The following is a 22,066-nucleotide window of genomic DNA, read 5'->3' on the forward strand; positions in this document are numbered from 1 at the left end:
ATTCCATTTGCCTGTTGCTCCTGGTGAGCTGTTTTTCAAAGCAACCGTGAATGGGCTCCTGTGCCTACATCGTTGAAAGAAGATAGGCAATTTCTGTGGCATCTTCTTAAAATGACCTATTCTTGTTTTTGGAAGCTACTAGAGCAAAAGTCAATAAAATCTTCCAAACCTATGGCAGGTGTTGTCCTTTGTATGCCAAAGCAAAATGGATCCCTAAGGCGTGAGGACATGTACTTTGAATTGTTAATGGTAGTGATGGACTGTTCTGAGTGTTCTGCTAAACGCCTCGTATACCTGCTAGCAATATAGCTGTCTCAACGGTTTGGGCCTTAATAAATGTCCCTTCACTCAGTAGATGTGAATAGAACACATTTTATGCCAAGCACCCTGCTTGCTGCTGAGTATACAAAGAGGAAAGGCATTCCTGCTGTCATGATATTCATGGTCTTCTGAGGAAGAGACCAGGAGAGCAAATATTGTGATGTAGAATGATAAATTTTGAGATAAGAATACCAGGGTATCTTGGCAGCAAGGAGGTAGGCACCCAAACTCAAACTGAGTAGAGGGAGGATTTGAAAAATGCTGGACCACGTCCTGAAGGATGAACAGGAAGTTCAGTGAAGACGAGAGAATGAGGCCATGCTGCCTAAAGAGCATGGTTTGTATAGGGCACTGCATGTCTTGTGGTATGGCTGACAGCATAAAGGGAGCAGAGAGAGGTAGGCAGGAGGCCAGTGAAGGACCCTGTGTAAACCGGCTTGCTTGTCGATTTGGAGAGCTGTTGCAGTATTCCTCTGCTGGGCAGTCATGGAAAGCCTACTGCAACTGGCCCATTGTGCAAACAAAGCCGGAACTGAGATGTGACCAGGTTTCCATCTCCTCGATCACCTCCCTGGAAAATATAACCAGATCCATCTATTTGTGGGAGCTGCTGACGTGCTTAGGAGTAGAGGACGCTGCATTGGAAATAACAGTTTGCACCATGGCTGACTGAATCCTTCATGTGTTCTATCCTGATGCCAGGCTGAAGTTACTCCTCTTAAGCCACCTTATCTTGGTAGAATTTAATGCACACTGCAGTCATCTGAATTCCTAGTACTGTTCTTGAGTAGCAAAGTTGCTATTCTAAACTATGTGTTTGGAGATTTTTTTGTTTCTCAGTGGTGACCATAAATTTGTGTTGATCAACTCACACTCTATATTGGGAAACTCTGCAATCTTTGCAATTTCAAGGCTGCAGAAAGTATCCATAGGATGGAATGAATGCACCTGGCCCATATTAAGCATTGATTTTGGTCTCATTAATTCCATGCTATAAGTAAAGTTAGCTGAACCCTTTGAAATGGTGTAAAATGGAACCAATTAAGTGGTTTTGGCCAACAGTGGTGATGAATGGCCCTTTTTCTGGTGTTCCCCAGTAGTGTGACTTAGAGCCTCCTCTCCACATTCTTTGGAGCTCTTGATTCAAACCCTTTTTTTAAACAAAAAATCTTTTAGTTTGAAATAAGTTTAGACCTAGAGGTTAAGTTGCAAAAATAGTACAGAAAGTTGCCATATGCCCTTCTCCCAGCTTCTAGTGTTAACAACTTACATAGCCGTGATACAGTTATTGAAACCAGGAAATTAACGTTGACACAATCCAGTTAACTAAACTACCTGCTTAGTTGAATGTCATCAGTTCTCCCTGTTACGTCCTTTCTCTGGTTAAGAATTCAACCCAGGATCCATTTGTATTTGGGTCTGTTTCTGGGCTTTGGGTTCTATTCACTGGTCCGCTTATCTCCTTGTACACAGTAGCACACTGTTTTCAATAATAGACACTTTATAGTATATTTTAATATCTGGTAGGAGCTAGTCCCTTGTCATAATTTTTCTTTTCCAGTGTTTTCCTGGCTATTCTTACATGTTTCTTTTTCCACGTAAACTTTAGTATCAGCATGTCTAACTGAGATTGCATTACATTTATTAGCTCACTTAGAACTGACGTCTTTACAGTGTTGAGTTATCCAAATTACCCAAGAACAGGGGATGTATTTCTACTTGTTCAAGTCTGTTTTTGTGCCTTTTCAGTACTGTTTTAAAGTTTTCCTTGGATAGGTAGTACGTATATCTTATTAAGTTTATCCCCTTGTATTCAATTCTTTCTTGCTACTAATGGGGTTTTCTCTGCTATGAGGTCTTCTACTTGGTTATTGTTCTCATATATGCCTTTTGATTTTTGTATATTAACTTTATATCCTACTGCCTTCCTGAATTCTTTTGATTTTGGGGTGACTTTTATCACTGATCCTCAAGGGTCAAAAAAAAAATCTTTCCAAATGTATTGAACAGTAGCAAGAAATGAATCTGTAGAAGTCGAGAGTGCTTTGAAAGCTTAGCTTTGGGTGGCAAGTGAGATGAAAGCCGCCTTTCACCCTGAAAGTATCTGTGGAGACCTGGTCCCTTGAGTCTCTGTCATGGTGACTGTGATAGGTGCCAGAGGTAAAGCAGGGCCTACTCAAAGCAGAGCGTTTAGCCTGAGATCTCCCACGAAACAGGGACCCTCAAAGTGCTACCCTCACAGTGTAAGCATCAACACTAAGTAAACCCACCAAGCAGAAATAACAGCAAGATAGCATGCCTTTATTGATATTGGCCTTGGGTGGAGGAAAAGTTTGTTTGTTTGTTTGTTTGTACCTTAAAATGTTTAGCAAGTTGTCCCTTATAGAGTTTATGGCCTAAGTTCATCCTACTGGTGTGGTCCAAAATACTGCAAATGGGAATTTCATTTACAATAAACCTAGGTCAGTAGTGACCTCAGAGGACTAGCAAACACAGATTCTCTCAAAAGCAATAAAACTTCAATCAGGGTATCTAAGAACTACCACAGATAAAGTTGGAAAGAATATGAGTAGCTCACAGTTAAAAACCACAAACCAAAGGAGGAATCAAGGTCCCATGAGTGAGAGGCATCAGAAACAACATACAGGAGAGTCAGACTCACAGACACATTAGATATTGTACTTACTGCCACATGATATAAACTAAATGTTTTAAATATATTTCAAGAAATAAAAGAGAGACTTCAAAACACCAGGTAACAGAGGCACGTAATTTTGAAAGGAGGTGATGAGAGTTACAGCGTCCTACCGTCTTTCAGTTGTTCAGGAGGAGTTAGAGTCTTACCAATTTGGGGCCTTAGGTAGGTAGACATTTTAAAATATTTGGAGTAACCACTCAATAAATATAGAGAATATAGCACTTAAGTTAACATGGGAAGGATGATAAAAAAGAAGCTAGAAAGGTGAGAAAAACAAAAAGCATAAAATAAGATGGTAAAAGAATTCAAATATGTCAGTTATAAGTGTTAATGAACTAAACTCTGCAGTTGAAAGATAAAGCCTGTAATACTGGATTTAAATATCTACCTATATGCTATTTATGAGAGGTACTTGGAAAACTTAGTCACAGGAAGATTGAAAATAAGAGGATGAAAAAAATATAAGAGGAAGATATCAGAGAAAGTAATCTCTACGAAATTAGAAACTTCGGCTCCATTACTGATAAATGGTTCAATTTGCCAGACATACTGATTTTCAGCTAAGCTTGATAATAGAGCCTCAGTATATACATAAGCAAAAATTGGCAAAACTAAGTTTAAAATATCTTTCAGTAATTGATACAAGTGGACAGAAATTGTTACCTGCAAAATATACCAAAGCAAAATACAAGTGATAACAGGATAACATATTTGCAGTTTATTTCACACGTTAAGGGCTAATATTCCTAATTTATGAACACCTTTTTAAGATAAATGTTTTGGGGTACCTGGGTGGCTCAGTCAGTTAATTGTCCAACTTCAGCTCAGGTCATGATCTCATGGTTGAATTTGAGCCCCATGTCGGGCTCTGTGCTGACAGCTCAGAGCCTGAAGCCTACTTTAGATTCTGTGTGTGTCTCTCTCTCTCTGCCTCTCCCCTGCTCATGCTCTGGCTGTCTCTCTCAAAAATAAAATAAAATAAAAAACAATTAAAAATTAAAGTGGTTTGGGGCACCTGGGTGGCTCGGTCGGTGGAGCATGTAATTCTTGATCTCACGGTTGTGGGTTCAAGCCTCATGTTGGGTATGGAGATTACTTGAAATCTTCAAAAAAATAAAAATAGAGGAGATCCTATAGAAAAATAGGGAAGAGATATGAACAGTTTATAGGAAAAAAATGCAAATGTCCCTTAAGCATGTGAAAAGACAACTTAATTATTTGATTTTCACAACAACCTAATGAGGTAGATATTCTTATCTTCCCCATTTTTCAGAGAAGGAAACTGAGTTAAAAAGGTAAAGCATTCTACCTGAACTCAAATACTAATCAGTTATGGTTCTAGGATTTGAACGCAGTCAGGCTGGCTCCAGATCAGAGTAATTCACCATGACTAAGTGAGGCTTGTTTCAAGAACACAAGGGTCATTTAATATTAGGACTAGCTGGGTGTTTCCTTAATTTGATAAAATATATTTATCTCAATCCAAAGCCAGCATCATGCTTAATTGAGAATTAGAGAAATAATTTTTTAAATTAAAGTCAGAAACAAGACAAAGATGTCCACTAATCATCACCATTGTTTAAAACTGTTCTTCAGGACTTAGGCAAGACAATTAGACGAGAGAAAGAAATTAAAGGTAGAGAAATTAGGAAGAGAGGATAAAATTATAATTTGCAGATATGATTGGACTGTCAAGCTAGAAACTAAAAAGGAGTAACCAACTTAGAACAAACTTAGAAACGAAACAAGAATTTAATAAATTAGATGGGTACAAAAGTAATTTTTAGAATCAACAGCTTTTGTATATACAATGTCTGATTACATGCTACAAAGAAAGAAAAGACCCACTTTATAATAGCAGCAGAAAACAAAAGATATAAAATACTTAGGAATAAGCCCAAGAAGTAGAAAAGTTCAAAATGCTAATGAGGGACACAAAACAAGACTTGAACAAATGGGAAGAAATTCCATGTTCTCACACAAGAACAATGAGCCTTGTAATGACGTCACTCTCCTTAATCTATAAATTTGATGTGATATTCAATCAAAGTACCAGATTTTTAAAAAAATTTTTAATGTTTACTTTTGAGAGAGACAGAGTGCAAGTGGGAGAGGGGAAGAGAGAGAGGGAGACATAGAATCTGAAGCAGGCCCCAAGCTGTCAGCACAGAGCCCAACATGGAGCTCGAAGCCATGAACTGTGAGATCATGACCTGAGCCGAACGCTTAACTGGCTGAGCCACCCAGATGCCCCCTTTACCAATTAGATTTCTAAAAAAGATTTACACAAACTAATTCTGAAGTTCATGTGGGAAACCAAGCAAGGATATGCAAGAAAGAAAGGGATGGTGATAGAAGGAGATTAACTCTATAGATGTTTAAAATTTATAAATCTATAGCAATTAAAACAGTGTGATAATAATTTGTGAATAGCCAGATCAATAGAAGAGTTCAGAAACAGGTCTAAATACGTACGGGAATTGAGTGTATGATAAAGGTGGCTTTTCAATCAGTGAGGAAAAGACTATTGAGAGGGAGATCACTGGGTAGTGTTCTGTAAAAAAATTAAGGTGGATCCACACTTTACTCCTTATATCAGGACAACTTGCGGGCAGTTCTAAGGCGTAAGTGTAAAAAATAAAACTCTGAATGTACTCGGAAGAAAAAAGAAAATTTTCTTATGACTTGAGAATGGGAAAGGACTTTCTGAGTCTGCCACAAAACCCAACAGCCTTAGAAGAAATGATTGCTAGGTGAGACTTTGTAAAGATAAGAGAGTCTCTTCATGACAGTAGCATCATAAGCAAATGCAAATGAGAACCTGGGTGAGATATGTGTAACTCCACCAAGATAAGGGCTAATGTATCTAATTTTATAAAAGGAACCCCTCAAATCAAAAAGAAATAGATCAGCAACCCAATATAAAAATGGTCAAAAGAAATTAACAGATACTTCATAGAAGAGAAAATACAAATGACTCTTAAGCATGTGAAAATATGTGAGTTAAAGCTCACTTGTAATAAAATAGATTTTTCACCTATCAAAAACAATAAAGTTTGATAATACACTATAATGGCAAGCATTATAAGAAATTACAATGGACATTAGACAGTTATTTTGAACTAAATCACAAAAAAAATTATGACATCAAAACTTGAAGAACAAAGCTAAAGCTGTACTTAAAGGGAAGTGTGTTTCTTTAAATCTGCATATAATAAAAGGAAAGAAAGGCTAAAAAACAATCTGAAGAGTAGAGTAGGAAATTTAATACTGGAAGAGGCACTTTCACACATTGCATAAATTAGTACAAACTGTGGAGGCTGACAATATCTATCAGATGACAGGTACATTACATCTTTTAACCCAACAATCCTAGGAATTTTTCCTACAGATACATTTGTATTATGTGCAAAATGACTTCTGAGCATGGCTGATCATTAGAATTCACTAGAGGTGAGTTAGTTTCACTGCACACTCGGGGGAAGACGCAGAAATGCTTGAATACAGAAGGTGAGGATCATTTGGGATCGTCTTAAAGAGGCTGCTTACCACATTGATACATACTTTTAAAAACCGAACTATATGTTGCTTTCAAGGGGCACACTTTTTAAGTGTAAAGACAAAGAAAGATTGAAAGTTAAAGAATGGAAAAAGATATACAAACCAAGAGCTAACCAGAAGGAGGCTGATGTAGCTATACAAATATCAAAGTAAGTCAAGAAGCATTACTAAACATACAGAGGGACAGTTCATAAATAAAAACATAAATCCACCAGGAAGGTATAATAATATAAAAATAACGTTATACTTACAAAAAATAAGTATAATATTTGGTGCATGTGTTGATGCACCTAATACTATAGTTTCAAAATATAGAGCAAAATTACAGGACTATAATAAGCTGATAGTAACAGATAGTGAAAAAGTCATTAAGAATATGAAAGATTTCAACATAAGTAATAACTTTAACTGATGCACATACCATAGTACAATCAGTATTGTCAGGATATGTGTTTTTTCCAAGTGTCCATGGAGCATTTACCAAAATTTACCATCTGTTGGTCCTTAAAGCAAATCTCAACAAATTCCAAAGAGTGAAATCATCCAAAATAGATTCTCTGACCAAAGTGGGATTAAGGTAGAAATTAATAACAAAAAGATAATTAGGGACTCCTCAAATATTTGAAAATTAAGCAATATACTTCTAAATGACCAATAATTCAAAAGAAATTATAATGGACATTAGGCAGTTATTTTGAATTAAGTTACAATAAAAATAATGACATCAAAACTTGAAGAACAAAGCTAAAGCTGTACTTAAAGGGAAGTTTGTTTCTTTAAATCTACATATAATAAAAGGAAAGAAAGGCTAAAAATCAATCTAAAAAGTAGAGTAGGAAATTGAATCTAATTCTAGAAGAGTAAAGAAAATAATAAAGGTAATAAATTAATGAAATAGAAAAAAGTATATAAGAAAGTCAACAAATCTAGAGCTGGGTTTTTTGAAAAGACTAATAAAATTGATAAATTGCTAGCAAGGAAAAAAAAACCACTGCTGGACTAAGAAAATGAGGAAAAAGGGTACAAATTAACAATGCTATTAAGTAGATATTATGAAGAACTTTATACCAATAAATCTGAAAATCTACATGAAATGAAATTTCCATGAAATTACAGTTTATCAACTGAAAAGGAAACAAAGTCTGTTTTATAGCTAAGAAATTGAATCTGTGACTAAAAATTTTCAGGTGTAGATTTCTTTACTAAATTTCTAAGCATTTTAAAGGAATTAAACTGATCTTACACAGACTCTTTCAAATCAGAGAAAGAAAAAAACAATTCCCAGCTCATTTTGAGACCACCATAATTTTAATACCAAAGGATGACAAGTACATTATAAGAAGTAAAAATTATGGACCAATATCTCTCATGAACATACGTACAAATATCCTAAACAGAATCTTAGTAAGTAGAGTCCAATGATATAATTCATTTCAGTAATATAATGTTGGCTTAATATTACAAAATCAAGCAGTATTTTCAAGTGGTCCTGGGACAACTGAATATCCACATGCAAGAAGGTAAAGTTGGATTTCTTCATACTCCATATGCAAAAGTTAATTCAAAATGGATCAAAAACCTAAATGTAAGAGTTAAAATATAAAATTATTAGAAGGAAATACAAGTATAAATCTTCATGATCTTTCATTCGACAGTGATTTCTTACATATGACACCAAAATCACAAGGAACCAAAATAAAAATGGATAAGCTGGACTTCATTAAAAATTTAAACTTTTGTGCTTCAAAAGACAATAACACAAAGAAAATACAACCTACAGAGTAGGAGAAAATATTTGTAGCTCCTATAACTGATAAGTGTCTAGTATCCAGAATAGATGAATTTTTCTTACAACTAAACAAAAAGGCCAACAGAACAACTAAAAAAATAGGCAAAAGGATTTGAATAAACATTTTTCCAAAGAAGAGACACAGGTAGCCGATAAGCACATAAAAAAATGTTTAACATCATTACTCATTACAGAAGTGCAAATCAAAATCACAATGAGATACTACCTCACACCCGCAAGGAAGACAATAATAATTAAAAAAAAAAAAAATGCAGGGATGCTTGGCTGGCTGGGTTGGTGGAGCATGTGACTCTTGATCTCAGGATTGTAAATTTGAGTCCCACACTGGGTGTAGAGATTTCTTTTTTTAAAAATCCTTTAAAAAATACAGATAATAACAAGTGATGATAAGGATGTGGAGAAATTGGAACTTTCATAAATTGCTGGTGGGAATGTAAAATGGTGTAGCCACTTTGGAAAACAGTTTGACAGTTCCTCAAAAAGTTAAGTGCAGTTTACTATATGACTCAGAAATCTTACTCCCTGTATTCATAGCAGCATTATTCATAATAGCCAAAAAGTGGAAACAACTCAAATGTCCAACTAATGAATTGGTCAACAAAATGTGTTATATCCATATGACAGTATCATTCAACCGTGAAAAGGAATGAAGTACTGATTCATGCTACATGGATGAACCTTAAGGATATTATGCTAAGTGAAAGAAGTCTGACACTAAAGCATATTATATGATATGATTCCACTTATATGATTATATGATTCCACTTATAAGTGAAATGTCCAGAATAGGCAAAATTTATGTAGACAGAAAGTGGATTCGTGGCTTCCAGAGACTGGGGGAAGAGGGTAATGGGGAATGACTGCCAATGGGTATGGAGTTTCTTTCTGGGAATGATTAAAATGTTCTGGAATTAGATACTGGTGACAGTTGCACAGCTTTATGAATATACTGAAGACCACTGAATTGCACACTTTAAAAGGATGAACATTATGGTATATGAATTATATCTCAATTTAAAATCAGCGTATTTAACCAAATTAGCATCATAAAGGAGAAAAAGAATGAGATCACCTCAATACAATGATGTAGAAAAAGCATTTAATAAAATCAAATAATTATTCATGATATATACTCAACACACTAGGACTAGAAGGAAATGTTCTTAAACTGGTAAAGATCATCTATAAAACATCATAGTTAGTAGCAAAATGTTGAAAGCTTTCTCCCTGAGATTAGGAATACCTGCTGGGGCACCTCTCTGGCTAAATTGGTGGAGCATGCAACTCTTGATCTCAGGGTCGTAGATTTGAGCCCCATGTTGGATGCAGAGATTACTTAAAAATAATAAAATCTTAAAAAAAAAAAGGAATACCTTCTAATAGTACTTCTATTCAATATTGTGCTGGAGATCGTAACTGTTGTAATAAGGCAAGAAAAAAGGTTATAAAGACTGAAAAGGAAGAGATAAACTGTGTATTCACAGATGATATGATTGTTTATGTAGAAAATCCTAAAGAATCTGTGGCTTAGCAGGATTACTACAAATACAGTGGTGCCTGGGTGGCTCAGTCGGTTAAGCATCTATTTTGGCTCAGGTCATGATCTCACGGTTGTGAGATCAAGCCTGCATGGGGCATGGAACTTGCTTGGGATTCTCTCTGTCCCTCTCTCTGCTTCTCTCTCTCTCTCAAATAAATAAATAAACGTAAAAAAAATACAAATATATCAAAGTCCCTGGATTCATGGTGTGTGTGTGTGTGTGTGTGTGTATCTCACTATATATGTACTATATTACTATATCCTGTAACTACTATGAACAGAATATGAGTAAACAATAAGTAGAGAGTGAAATTTTAAAACACCATTTACAATGACATTAAAGATATAAAATACCTGGGAATATATCCGATGAAAGATGTGCAAGGTCTTTACAGAGAAAACATTATGCAAAGAAAATTTAAAAGACCTACATAAATGGAGAGATTTGCTGTGTTCATGAATTGAAAATCTCAAATGTCGGTTCTTACCAAATTAGTCTATAGAAAGAATGCAGTCCCAGTAAAAACCACAGCAGTTTGGGTTTTGGGAGGAGGGTAGGGGTTGGAATTAAGTTAATTGTGAAATTTACATGAAAATAGTAAAGATGAGGGTGCCTGGCTGGCTCAGTCTGTAGAGCATGTGACTCTTGATATTGGGGTCATGAGTTCAAGTCCCACGTTGGCCATAGAGATTACTTAAAAAAGAAAAAAGAATATGTTAAAAATCCAAGAATAGAGCAGATGTTCTTGAAGGAGCAAAGCTCCTTCAAAGACTTAACACCACTAGGTATCAAGACTTCTTATAAAGCTATATATAGTACTATGTGGTATTATTAGTGCACATATTGACAAATACACCAATGGCACAAAATAGACTGGAAGCAGATCCACACGCATACAGTCACTTGGCTAAAAACAAAGGTGACTATATTGTGCAGTAAAGAATAGATGATCTTTTCAATAAATAGTGCTTACTCAGTTGGATATTCATTTGTGGTATAAATATGGATCCCTATTTTCACTACTTAAAACCAATTCCATAAAGATTACATCATAAAGGTGAAAGGGTAAAAACGACAAAACTAACAGGAAAAAAAAAAAAAGAAAGAAAATATCGTATCTCCAGTGCCTTGAAGTGGGGTAAGATTTCTTAAAATATAAAAAATATTACCTAGAAAGTTAAAAATTGATGCATTGGATTACATTAAAGTCAAAAGACCCCACTGAGAGTAAAAAAGCCAGCCACAGGGTAGGAGATTATATCTGCAATACAAATATCTGACAAAGGACTTGCATCCAGAACCTTTTTTAAAAAAAAAATTATTTAAATTCAAGGTAGTTAACATACAGTGTAGTATTGGTTTTAGGAGTAGAACCTGGTGATTCATCACTTACGTATGACACCTAGCACTCATCCCAACAAGTGCCCTCCTTAATACCCATCACACATCTAGTCCTTTCCCCCACTCCCCTCCCCTCTAGCAACCCTCAGTTTGTTCTCTGTATTTAAGAGTCTCTTATGGTTTGCCTCCCTCTCTGTTTTTATCTTATTTTTCCTTCCCTTCCCCTATGGTCATTTATTTCGTTTCTTAGATTCCACATATGAATGAAATCACATATTTGTCTTTCTCTGATTGACTTATTTCTCTTAGCATAATATACTCTGGTTCCATCCATGTTGTTACAAATGGCAAGATTTCATTCTTTTTGATCACGGATAATATTCCACTCATTGTATGTATATAGAATGTAGAATATATTATACACCACATCTTCTTTATCCGTTCATCAGTCAGTGGACATTTGGACTCTTTCCATACTTTGGCTATTGATGAGAGTGCTGCTGTAAACACTGGGGTGCTTATGTTTCTTTAAATCAGCATTTTTGCATCCTGTGGATAAATAGTAGTGCAATTGCTGGGTCATAGAGTAACTCTATTTTTAAAAAATTTTTGAGGAATGTCCATACTCTTTTCCAGAGTGGCTGCACCAGTTTGCATTCCCACCAGCAGTGCAAAAGGGTTCCCCTTTCTCTGCATCCTCACCAACATCTGTTGTGTCCTGAGTTACTAATTTTAGCCATTCTGGCAGGTATGAGGTGGTATCTCATTGTGGTTTTGATTTGTATTTCTCTGATGATGAGTGATGTTGAGCATCTTTTCATGTGTCTGTTAGCCATGTGGATGTCTTCTTTGGAGAAGTGTCTATTCATGTCTTCTGCCCATTTCTTCACTGGATTATTTGCTTTTTGGGTGTTGAGTTTGATAAGTTCTTTATAGACTTTGGATACTGACCTTTTATCTGATGTGTCATCTGCAAATGTCTTCTCCCATATGGAGCGTTGCCTGTCAGTTTTGTTGGTTGTTTCCTTCACTGTGCAGAAGCTTTTTGTCTCGATGAGGTCCCAATAGTTCATTTTTGCTTTTGTTTCCCTTGCCTCTGGAGACATGTCTGGTAACAAGTTGCTGCAGCTGAGGTCAAAGAGGTTGTTGTCTGTTTTCTCCTGTAGGATTTTGATGGTTTCCTGTCTCACATTTAGGTCTTTCATCCATTTTGAATTTATTTTTGTGTATGGTATAAGAAAGCAGTCCAGTTTCATTCTTCTGCATGTCGCTGTCCAGTTTCCCAGCACCATTTGCTGAAGAGACTGTATTTTTTTTCGCATTGGATATCCTTTCCTGCTTTGTTGAAGATTAGTTGGCCATACATTTGTGGGTCTATTTCTGGGTTCTCTATTCTGTTCCATTGATCTGAGTGTCTGTTCTTCTGCCAGTACCATACTGTCTTGATGATTACAGCTTTGTAATGCAGCTTGAAGTCTGGAACTGTGATGCCTCCAGCTTTGGTTTTCTTTTTCAACATTACTTCGGCTATATTCAGAGTCTTTTGTGGTTCCATACAAATTTTAGGATTGTTTGTTCTAGCTCTGTGAAGAATGGTGGTGTAATTTTGATGGGGATTGCACTCATTACTTTGGGTTAATAAAGATTTTTTAACAATATCTGTTTTTCCAATCCATGAGCATGGACTATTTCTCCATTTGTTTGTGTCTTCTTCAATTTCTTTCATAAGCTTTCTATAATTTTTAGCATACAGATCTTTTACCTCTTTGGTTAGATTTATTTCTAGGTATATTATGGTTTTGGGTGCAGTTGTAAATGGGATTGATTCCTTGATTTCTCTTTCTACTGCTTCATTGCTGATGTATAGAAATGCAGCTGATTCTGTACATTGATTTTACATCCTGCAACTTGGCTGAATTCATGGATCAAGTTCTAGCAGGTTTTCGATGGGATCTTTTGTGTTTTTCAGGTAGCAGTTTTAAAAATAGATTCTGTGGTGTTTCATGTTGATTCACATATCACAAATTAACGTGATACACCACAGAATCTATTTTTAAAGCTGCTACAAATCAGTTAAAGCAAACAGATAATCCAACTGAATAATGGGCAAATGACTTGGACAAAGCATCACAAAGATATCTCAATGGCCAATAAATGTATGGAAATGTACTAAATATCATTAGTCATTCATGAAATGCAAATTAAAACCCCAATGCTATACCATTACACACTGAACAGAATGGCTGAAATGAAAAAGATTGACAACATTGAGTACTGGTAAGGATGTGGACCAGCAGGCACTCCCTGAAGCCTGGCAAACCGCCTTGGAAAGTTATTTAACAATATCCATTAAAGCTGAACAGATGCAAACCCAACCACCTAGCAATTTAACTTTTAGGTATATATTCAGTAGACATGTAAACATAAGTGCACCCAAATACATGCACATAGCAGCTGTATTCATAGCAACCCAAACTAAAAATACACAAACAGCCATCAACAGAATGAATTCATAAATTGTGACGTCTTCACACAATGGAATGCTATATAGAAATGAGGATTAACAAACCACATGCAGCAACATGGATGAATCTCAGAAACATAATGTTGAGCAAATCAGCCAATGCGTGAGAACATATTGTATCATTCCATTTATATGAGGTTAAGAACAAGCAAAATAAAATTCTCTGCTAGAAATCGGGAGTGTGCTTGCCAGGAGGTGTGAGTGATAACTGAAGGAGACAGAGGGCCTCTGGAAGTTTTGGTAATGTTCTTGCCTTTGTTGAGTGGGTGTGTTCTCTTTGTGAAGACTCACTGAGATGTACATTTGTGACCGTGCACTTGTCTGGAAGTATATTGTGTTCTATAAAAACACAAAGCAAGCAAACAAAAATATATGTGAGGGGCGCCTGGGTGGCTCAGTCGGTTGAGCGACCGACTTTGGCTCGGGTCATGATCTCACGGTTTGTGAGTTTGAGCCCTGCGTCGGGCTCTGTGCGGACAGCTCAGTGCCTGGAGCCTGCTTCGGATTCTGTGTCTCCCTCTCTCTCTGCCCCTCCCCCACTCATGCTCTGTCTCTCTCTGTCTCAGAAATAAATAAACATTAAAAAAATTTTTTTTAAATGTATGTGAGCATAGATAGGTAAGTGTTTTTGAGTAGATGAGGGGGATGTATAGAACCCATCTCCCCATCAAGCTCAGGACCTGGGCAGGAAGTACTAGACAGAGGCCCTTGCTCCTGAGCTGTCTGAGGGGTCCTCCCTCCCCGCAGTTTGGAGATCCTTGAGACCTCCGGGCATTTCCTTTCAGAATCAGCCATGGAATTTTGCCTATGTATTTTGCCATTGTTTCAAAAGGAACTTCCACAGCCATGCTGGAGTCCTGCCCCTGAGTATTCTGACCAGCATCTGTTCTGATTAGGATAATGTCTCTTCCTACAGGATATCCCTGGTTTGGGACTAAACGACAGCCTGCAGATGTCTTCAGCACCCCTCTCCACAAACTCAAAGGTCCTGAGCACTTGTCCCTATGGACTAGAGCAAACAGCCCAGGCTGCACAGAAGTGATGTCGACGGAGCCCCAGAGTCTAGGGGAAAAGGACTCAGGCACAAGTGACTGTGACCAGCTGAGGGGGGTAGAACCCAAGGCATGAAGCAGATCCCCTGTGGGGAGAAGAATCCAGGGTTGTGTAGAGGAACTGCCTGAAGACTATTCTAGGATGTTCATGTACCACCGTCTGGCTGGTAGCATTGTTTACAGGTCATTTCTGAAATAAGTAACAAAATTAATCATGTCCCTGCTAGGACACAAGCTTTTATTCCAAGGTATTAAAAAAGTAGCTCATGTTTGTAACACATACAATCCTATATATATAGCAATGCATACGAAAAGCATACTGCTGTAACTCTAGTTATCCACATGGTGTAGGTATGCAAAAGATGAGCTGCTCCATTCTTGCTACAAGCAGAAAGCAGACCCTCAGTCCTGCTCCTCCAGTCTGCACCACAGGGACCCAACACGGAGTCTGAGAGCTGGAAAGCCCACTGGAGATCAGCTGGTCCGGCCTCCCTCAGGCAGAGGGCTCAGCCCACGATTCTCAGCCCCAGTGAGTAAGGTAGGTGGAAAAAAAATCTATTCACTTCTCCTGGGGTAACTCCTACGTGAAGGGGAAAAATAGCAATAGATAATCCTAGAGCTTTCCAGGGGCATCGCTCCTTTGTGGGTCTGTGGGGCTGAATGCAATACTGAGGAGGTTAAATGCTAATCAAATGCCCTTTCTGGAACCAAAAGGTGAATATAGCTCTAGGTACCAGGATATTACTGGTTTGCACCCCCACTTCAAAGACAATAAAGTAGTATTGCTTTAACTTCACCCTGAGACCCCAGAGGGAACCAGAATTCTCCTTTCTGTTAGATCCGAGATCCTCAAGCATTTTGTTTCAAATGTTGGGTTCCTTCTGGGGAGGGAGGAACATAAACACTTTTGGTGTTTGATTTGTGTGTGTGTGTGTGTGTGTGTGTGTACACAAAGAAAGGTTGCTTCTTGCCTCTCACCTCCCTGCAATACAAGTCTTTGCCTCTTTCTCTGAACTTGTAACTTTCAGCATTGTGCCAGGGGGCATGCAGTTTCTAGGTTGTCGGTTTTCCAAGGTCATCCTTTGAGATTAGCTGACTGCTGGATGCATCAGTAATAAGTCAGACAAGGGTTTCTTAGACTGACTTAGTAGGCTCTTCCCCTCTGATCTGAACCTGCTAAGGAGTCTCTGTGCATCCTGTAGCCTCTTAGTGACTGTAAATTTCTGAAAGAGAATGAAAGCAGAGTTTAATAATTCCTAGCGCCTGGTCCTTCTCTCCTCTCCCTCCCTGTCCTTTGGTGAGTGTGAAAGCGTGTGACAATGTCTGGGGGAGTTTGTGGAGAGAGAAACAGTGGCCTGTGGGTTGGCACTCAGAGAAAGAGGTTATCCTAGGATGAAATACAAACCATATCACATTGATTTTCCCTTTGGGGGGCCCGGATATCACATCCTTCCATTTCCCTCTAGTCCCTGCCCGCCATCGACAGGGAAGCATTAACAGGGAATAATCAATGGCGTTCTGTCCTGAAAATAAAAGGCTTGTCATGTCTCTCCATTTGGTGGAATGGATGTGGGACCAGGGGTCATGTGGCCAGCTTCCATCTGTCTCCTGACACAGGCACTGACTCAGACATGCTTTCCATCCAGAGGGCTGCAGCCCACAGCCAGGTGATTGCAAACTCTCCATGGGCATCAAGAAAAACAAGACTTCAGTGTCTTTGAACTCTTGTGTCAGGAGCTTGGCTAACTATCAACATGGCAGCTCAGGGGTGGCTATACTGAACTTTAATTTCTGGGTTACGTCATGGATTGATGTTCCCTAACATGATGGATGCTGTGCTTGCAGGCAAAAAGACTATGTATTTACTCTTTTGCAAAAGAATCCCAGAAATCCAGAATTAACAGGGACTTAAATCTGTGATCCAGTCCCGTTCCCCATCTTATGTGTCAACTTGTCACAATTTTCCCGATAAACTCAAAGGTTGTCTGAATGCTACTGCCTCCCAATATTGTTCATCCGTAGTCGGAAATCTCAACTCTTAGAAAGCATTTTCTTGTGCTAACCAAGATCTGTTTTCTGGTGCTCATGGCCATTACCCCTTGTATCTCTTCCATATGTTCACACTTCTTTCACTTAGACCCGATTTCCACTTGGTTCCCAACTCCTGATTCTTTGCCATTCACAATCCTGTTAAGTCCCTTTAGATTTAACCCTTATATTTGGTTGTTCATCAAAGGCCTTGACTTGGAAGCATGCCAATGGCCTTGCTTTTCAAACTCCTTGGATAGCCTCACTGTCCCTGCCTAATCCCCGACCCTTCACCTCAGAAGTGGGAAATATCCACTTCTATTTTTTATACTTGTGTTCACTTAGCTGAAGACTCAGTTTGCTGGCTTCAGAAGACATCCTTTGGACTTGTTTTAAAATAACACTAATTTAAAATCTCTTTGCATTTTTGATGCCTGCTATAGCTAAAGCCATATTTTTCCATACTGTACGTACACGATTTGGTTTTATTTGGACCTACTTGAAGAAAAGTACAAAAACTGCTCTTACATCTAATCTCGTTAGATTAGTTTGTTGTTCCACTTTGCAAAGATCTTTTAAAATCAGATCCTGATGTTACACGCATACACCTTGATTCATAGATTTGGTGAATCTGCAGATTTGACAGGCATACCTTTTCTATGTTGGTCTCCATAACTGGCAAAAATGAGAGGGTGAGATCTAGGGCAAAGTCCTTGAATAACCTTTAGAAACTTCTCATTAGATTAGTATTCATGAGGCAATCGCATTGGGTATGGTAGTTACTGATCCCCTTAATTAAACTAGCATCTATTTAACTAATTAACTAATTAAACTAGCTGTGTTCTGAATGATGAGGATTATTTATTGAGACTTACTATGTGCCAGACAGTGTTCTGGTGCTTTATGTGCATCGTCTCAATTAATCTGCATAATAACGCAGTGGGGTAGGTACTAACATTATTCCCATTTAACAGATGAGGCACGAAGAGGTTAATTAACTTGCCTGAGACAACAGAGCTATTAAGTGGCAGAGCCCAGATTTGAACCCACGTATTCTGAGTCAGAATCCATACTGTTAACCACTCTGGTATATTTCTATCTCATCCTCCGCAGGGTAAAATTCCTTGTCAGGTGCCTGTGTATTCTGGCTCCTTCAAAAGCTGCATGCTTATGAAAGCCGACATGAGAACTGGATTAAGCCACTATGAGCAAGAGCGTCCAACCTTGGGGCCTCTTTCCAGCCTGCCTTCCACTGGCCCCGTTTGCCATTGTTAGCTCAGTGCATCCTCTGACTTGACTGTAATTGGATATGGGATAGGTGGATAGATAAGATCATTTTCCTTCCTAGACGGCATCCAACTGAGAGACCCAGTAACCAGAGAGATGGAGACCCAGATGTCAGCTTTCCAACTAAATGGAATGCAGGGCTTTAGAGTTGCCAAGTGGGTTGCATTTCCCTTCTTGAAGGAAGCCGCCTCGAGACAGGGAAAGAGCTCACCCCATTAAGTTACTACACATCAGAAAGCAGTGACCCCTGTGAGCATGCAGCCTTCAAAAGAGAGCCCAGAGGGACAGGTGGACATGCTTTTTTCCTTCTCAAAATGCACCAGAGAAGTTTTTCCTCCTCCCATCCCATTAATAATAAGAGTAAGCATCTTACCATTACTGAAGCATTTTCCTATTCTTTCTGTCGTTCAGTCCTACCCCAACAGTTCTGTGGGAGGAGTGTTTTCTTCCTGAAGTCCCTCCACATGTTAACGTGGGCCCCAGAAAGATTACCCCTGGGGCCCAAACATGGTTCATTCACCTTGTTTCCAGCAACAGGTCTGGTTTGGGGGGTGCAGTGGGGAGGGGTAAATCTCTCCTCCCCTTCCCAAGGGGTGGGCACGCTACTAAAGCTCAGCACCAGGACTTACCATCCCAAACTTCCAATCTCGACTAGATTGATTATCAGGACAGCCTCCAACAAAAAGAGACAACACCGCACATCCACATTCCAGGAGTGCCCCGACAAGACAGTTGTTCTAGCCAGTTAAGTCTTGCCCCTCCTCAGCCTGCCTCTCCACGCTCCCGTCAGTTCTGTGAGTTCACCGATAGTTCCCCAGGAAATTCCACTGTTTCCCGTCAATACGTGAAAAGTCTATTGCACATACTAATATAACCATAAGAGAAATAAGATACAAATTTTGGTAGTTACCAGGCTCTGACCCAGCCTACCCCGACTCAGCTTCTAGCCCCATTAACACTATTTTCCAGGTTTCCTGACTGGCACCTCTTCCGACCTGCTTCTACGATCCTTTAAGGGATAGCTCAAACTTGTGCCCGATAGGAGGTGATTAGGAAATGCTTTATTGAATTACAGATAGACCTTATCCAAGGATCTAATAATCACAGCAAAGATGGAAATGATGTCAGTTTGTTGCATGTGTGTGTTTTGTGAATGAATCCATACAACAGCCCAGTGTTTGCCATTTTGTTTCCTGAGTGCTTGGAGGTTATTTAGAATTTGAGATTCTTGTTTGGGGGTCAGTGATAAGCCCCTGTATTTTCAAAATGGACCAGAAGTGGGACCTTGGGCAAGCCTATTTGAACCTCGGCGCGTTCGTCTGTAAGATGGATGGAATAATTGTGTCTATCTTATAATTTCAAACCTCTATATGGGACTTGGCAATTTAGCATTTATTCTCTCATTTGATCGAACCATATTATTTATTGGCAAAGAACAAACAAGAATGTGTGTGAAAATGCCTAGTGAAATGTAACGCACTATATCTAGGCTACTAGTTTGTTATAAAAGCTCCAACCTCATCTTCTAGAATCTTCTACTCGCCTGGTTGCCTGCAAGATCCCTGACAATAATTTAGCAATCCCATTTGCAAGGGTTATCAGCATCCTGGAAAGTAATTCATTGAGGTAAGCGACTTTAATTCATTAGAGTAGCCAGAGAACAGGTGCACTTTTTATAATCTCTTCACTCGGGGATTTAATTCTCTCTTATCAACATTTGTGTTACCCATTCCATGGTAGAAGATGTTATTTGACAGAAAAGATGGAAGCAAATTAAGGGTATAGAAGTTCTGCCTTCTTTCTGATAAAAATCACTGCCATTCATAAACTGTGGCTCGTGTCATCTTTGTTTTTCACCTGGCCCTAAACTTAACTTTAAAAAGCAGAAACCATTTTTGATGCTTTGGGCTCTTTTTGCAAATTTCGACTCATTGCTGGCCTCAGCCTCCTGGCACTCTTTAAACCACAGCCCATCTTGTTTATTCGTTTTTGTTCACGTTCCACTCTGCCAAGATTTTGAAGAACAGAAGCCCGTAAGAATAGATTCATTATTTGGGGAAGTGTTTTGAGCACTCGTTCAGGTCAAGTCCCCTTTGCCTCACTCAAAGACTGAAGCCTTAGTGCTAACCTGGAAGTGATCCCAAGGGTTTACCAGGCCATATGAAGTGTTAGAGACTCACATGAACTGTTACCATGAACTTCTGTTTTATAGCACCGCCCGTCACTGTTCTCTGCACCTCCTGCTCCTTGCTCTCTAGGTCCTTGGTTCTGTTTCTTCTTTCCACCCTTTATATTTGTGCTTGTCAGAATGCCGATAGCTGCTTATATTTCCTTTTGTTTCATCTCCCTTTCCTTTCGGTGACATCTTTAGTCACATGGGTTTGAGCTTTTGAGAGTTGCCCAGTCATGAACTACCTTTCTTAAGCTACAGAATCATTGCTAATGTGGCTAAAATTTAGTAACTAAATACACACACATTTCTAATTATCAAAGTAAGTTGTGCATAGTGGCATCCTGTACACCATTTGAACAGTTTAGAGAAGTAGACATTTTTTTTTTTTAATCTTAGCACCCGAAAGAGCACTCCTTGGCATTTTTGTATAATTCATCTGGACATTATTCTACGTGCCTATACTAATAATATGCATCAAACATTTTGCATTGGGCATGTTACATAGTCTTTGCCCTATTAATATATAAATTCTTTATAATGCTGTAATTACTGCCTGCATAATACTGTGTACGTGGAATAGACAGTGCTGCTATTAATTGAACTATTATTCTGTTGTTCCCAAGATTTTTTTTTCTATTTTGTTAATAACCCATGCAAAATTAGAGGAGGCACAATCCACAAGACTTCCTTCATCTCTGGCACCCAACTGCGAAGTGAGGAGCAGTTTACAAGTTGTAAGTTTGGGAGTTCCCAAGACTGCCCTGAGTTTTGATAACTCACTAGGAGGACTCACAGACCTCACTGGTAGCTATTATATTCATGGCTATAGTCTATTACAATTAAAAGATACGGATGAAAACAGCCATGGGAAGAGATTTCAGGAAAGTTCCAGACATGGATTTGTCCTCTTCCCATGGAGTCATAGACAGCATTACTTTTCCAGCAACCCTGTGTGACAACATGCATGGAATGAGTATTGCCAACCAGGGAAGCTCACCTAAGCCTTGATGTCCAGAGTTTTTATTGGAACTCCATGGTTGACAGCCTGTGTGGCTGATCTTTAGTATCCAGCCCCTCTAGAACTAGATTTGATGCCACATGGCCCATGTGTTAGACTGTCCGTTAGCCAAGGCCCCCACGTAAACAAAGATGCTCTTACCAGGCAAAACATTCTACAGACCTAGGGATCACTTCCCAAAGCCGAGGGCAAAGGCCAGAGTGTTCTTTGGGAAAGGTGAATTCTCTACTATATTCCTGTAGTAAATATCTTTGTGCATAAACTTTGTCCACTTTGAAAGCTATTTCTTTCAAGTTTATTTATTTTGAGAGAGAGATTGAATGAGCATGATTGGGGGAGGAGCAGATACAGGGAGAGAGAATCCCAAGCAAGCTCCATGCTCAGTGTGAAGCTTGACACAGGGCTTGATCCCGGGACCGTGAGATCATGACCTGAGCCAATATCAAGAGTCAGATGCTTAACCAACTGAGCCACCCAGGTGCCCCAATGGCTATTTCTTTAGAGTACATTTCCAGAAATGGAATTATTGGATGAAAAGATATGAACATTTTTAAGACTCTTGATACATATTATCAAAATGCTTTCTGAAGAGTGTACCAATTTATACCCCACCCCTCCCCCATCCTTTCCCAACAATGCATCAGAATATCTGTTTTACCACACCTTTACTTGCAATGGGTAGCATCACCAAAAAAAAAAAAAAAAAAAAATT

General features: G+C 38.6%; 1 protein-coding gene across 4 annotated transcripts in view; it reads left to right on the top strand.

Annotated features, from left to right (window-relative positions):
- GPATCH2L (G-patch domain containing 2 like) overlaps positions 1-15,066 on the top strand; it is a 152,191-nt gene extending 137,125 nt beyond the window's left edge. For 3 of the 4 annotated variants that reach the window (XM_053224752.1, XM_027066217.2, XM_053224753.1), the window contains one exon: positions 14,713-14,931. In XM_053224752.1, the coding sequence (XP_053080727.1) occupies positions 14,713-14,924 (212 nt within the window). In that variant the 3' untranslated portion in view covers positions 14,925-14,931. Of the gene's footprint in view, positions 1-14,712 lie in introns of all 4 variants that reach the window. The other variant, XM_027066216.2, reaches the window with a different exon arrangement.
- The last annotated feature ends 7,000 nt before the right edge of the window (positions 15,067-22,066 follow it).

This window comes from Acinonyx jubatus, chromosome B3 (assembly GCF_027475565.1).
Source record: "Acinonyx jubatus isolate Ajub_Pintada_27869175 chromosome B3, VMU_Ajub_asm_v1.0, whole genome shotgun sequence".
NCBI lineage: Eukaryota > Metazoa > Chordata > Mammalia > Carnivora > Felidae > Acinonyx > Acinonyx jubatus.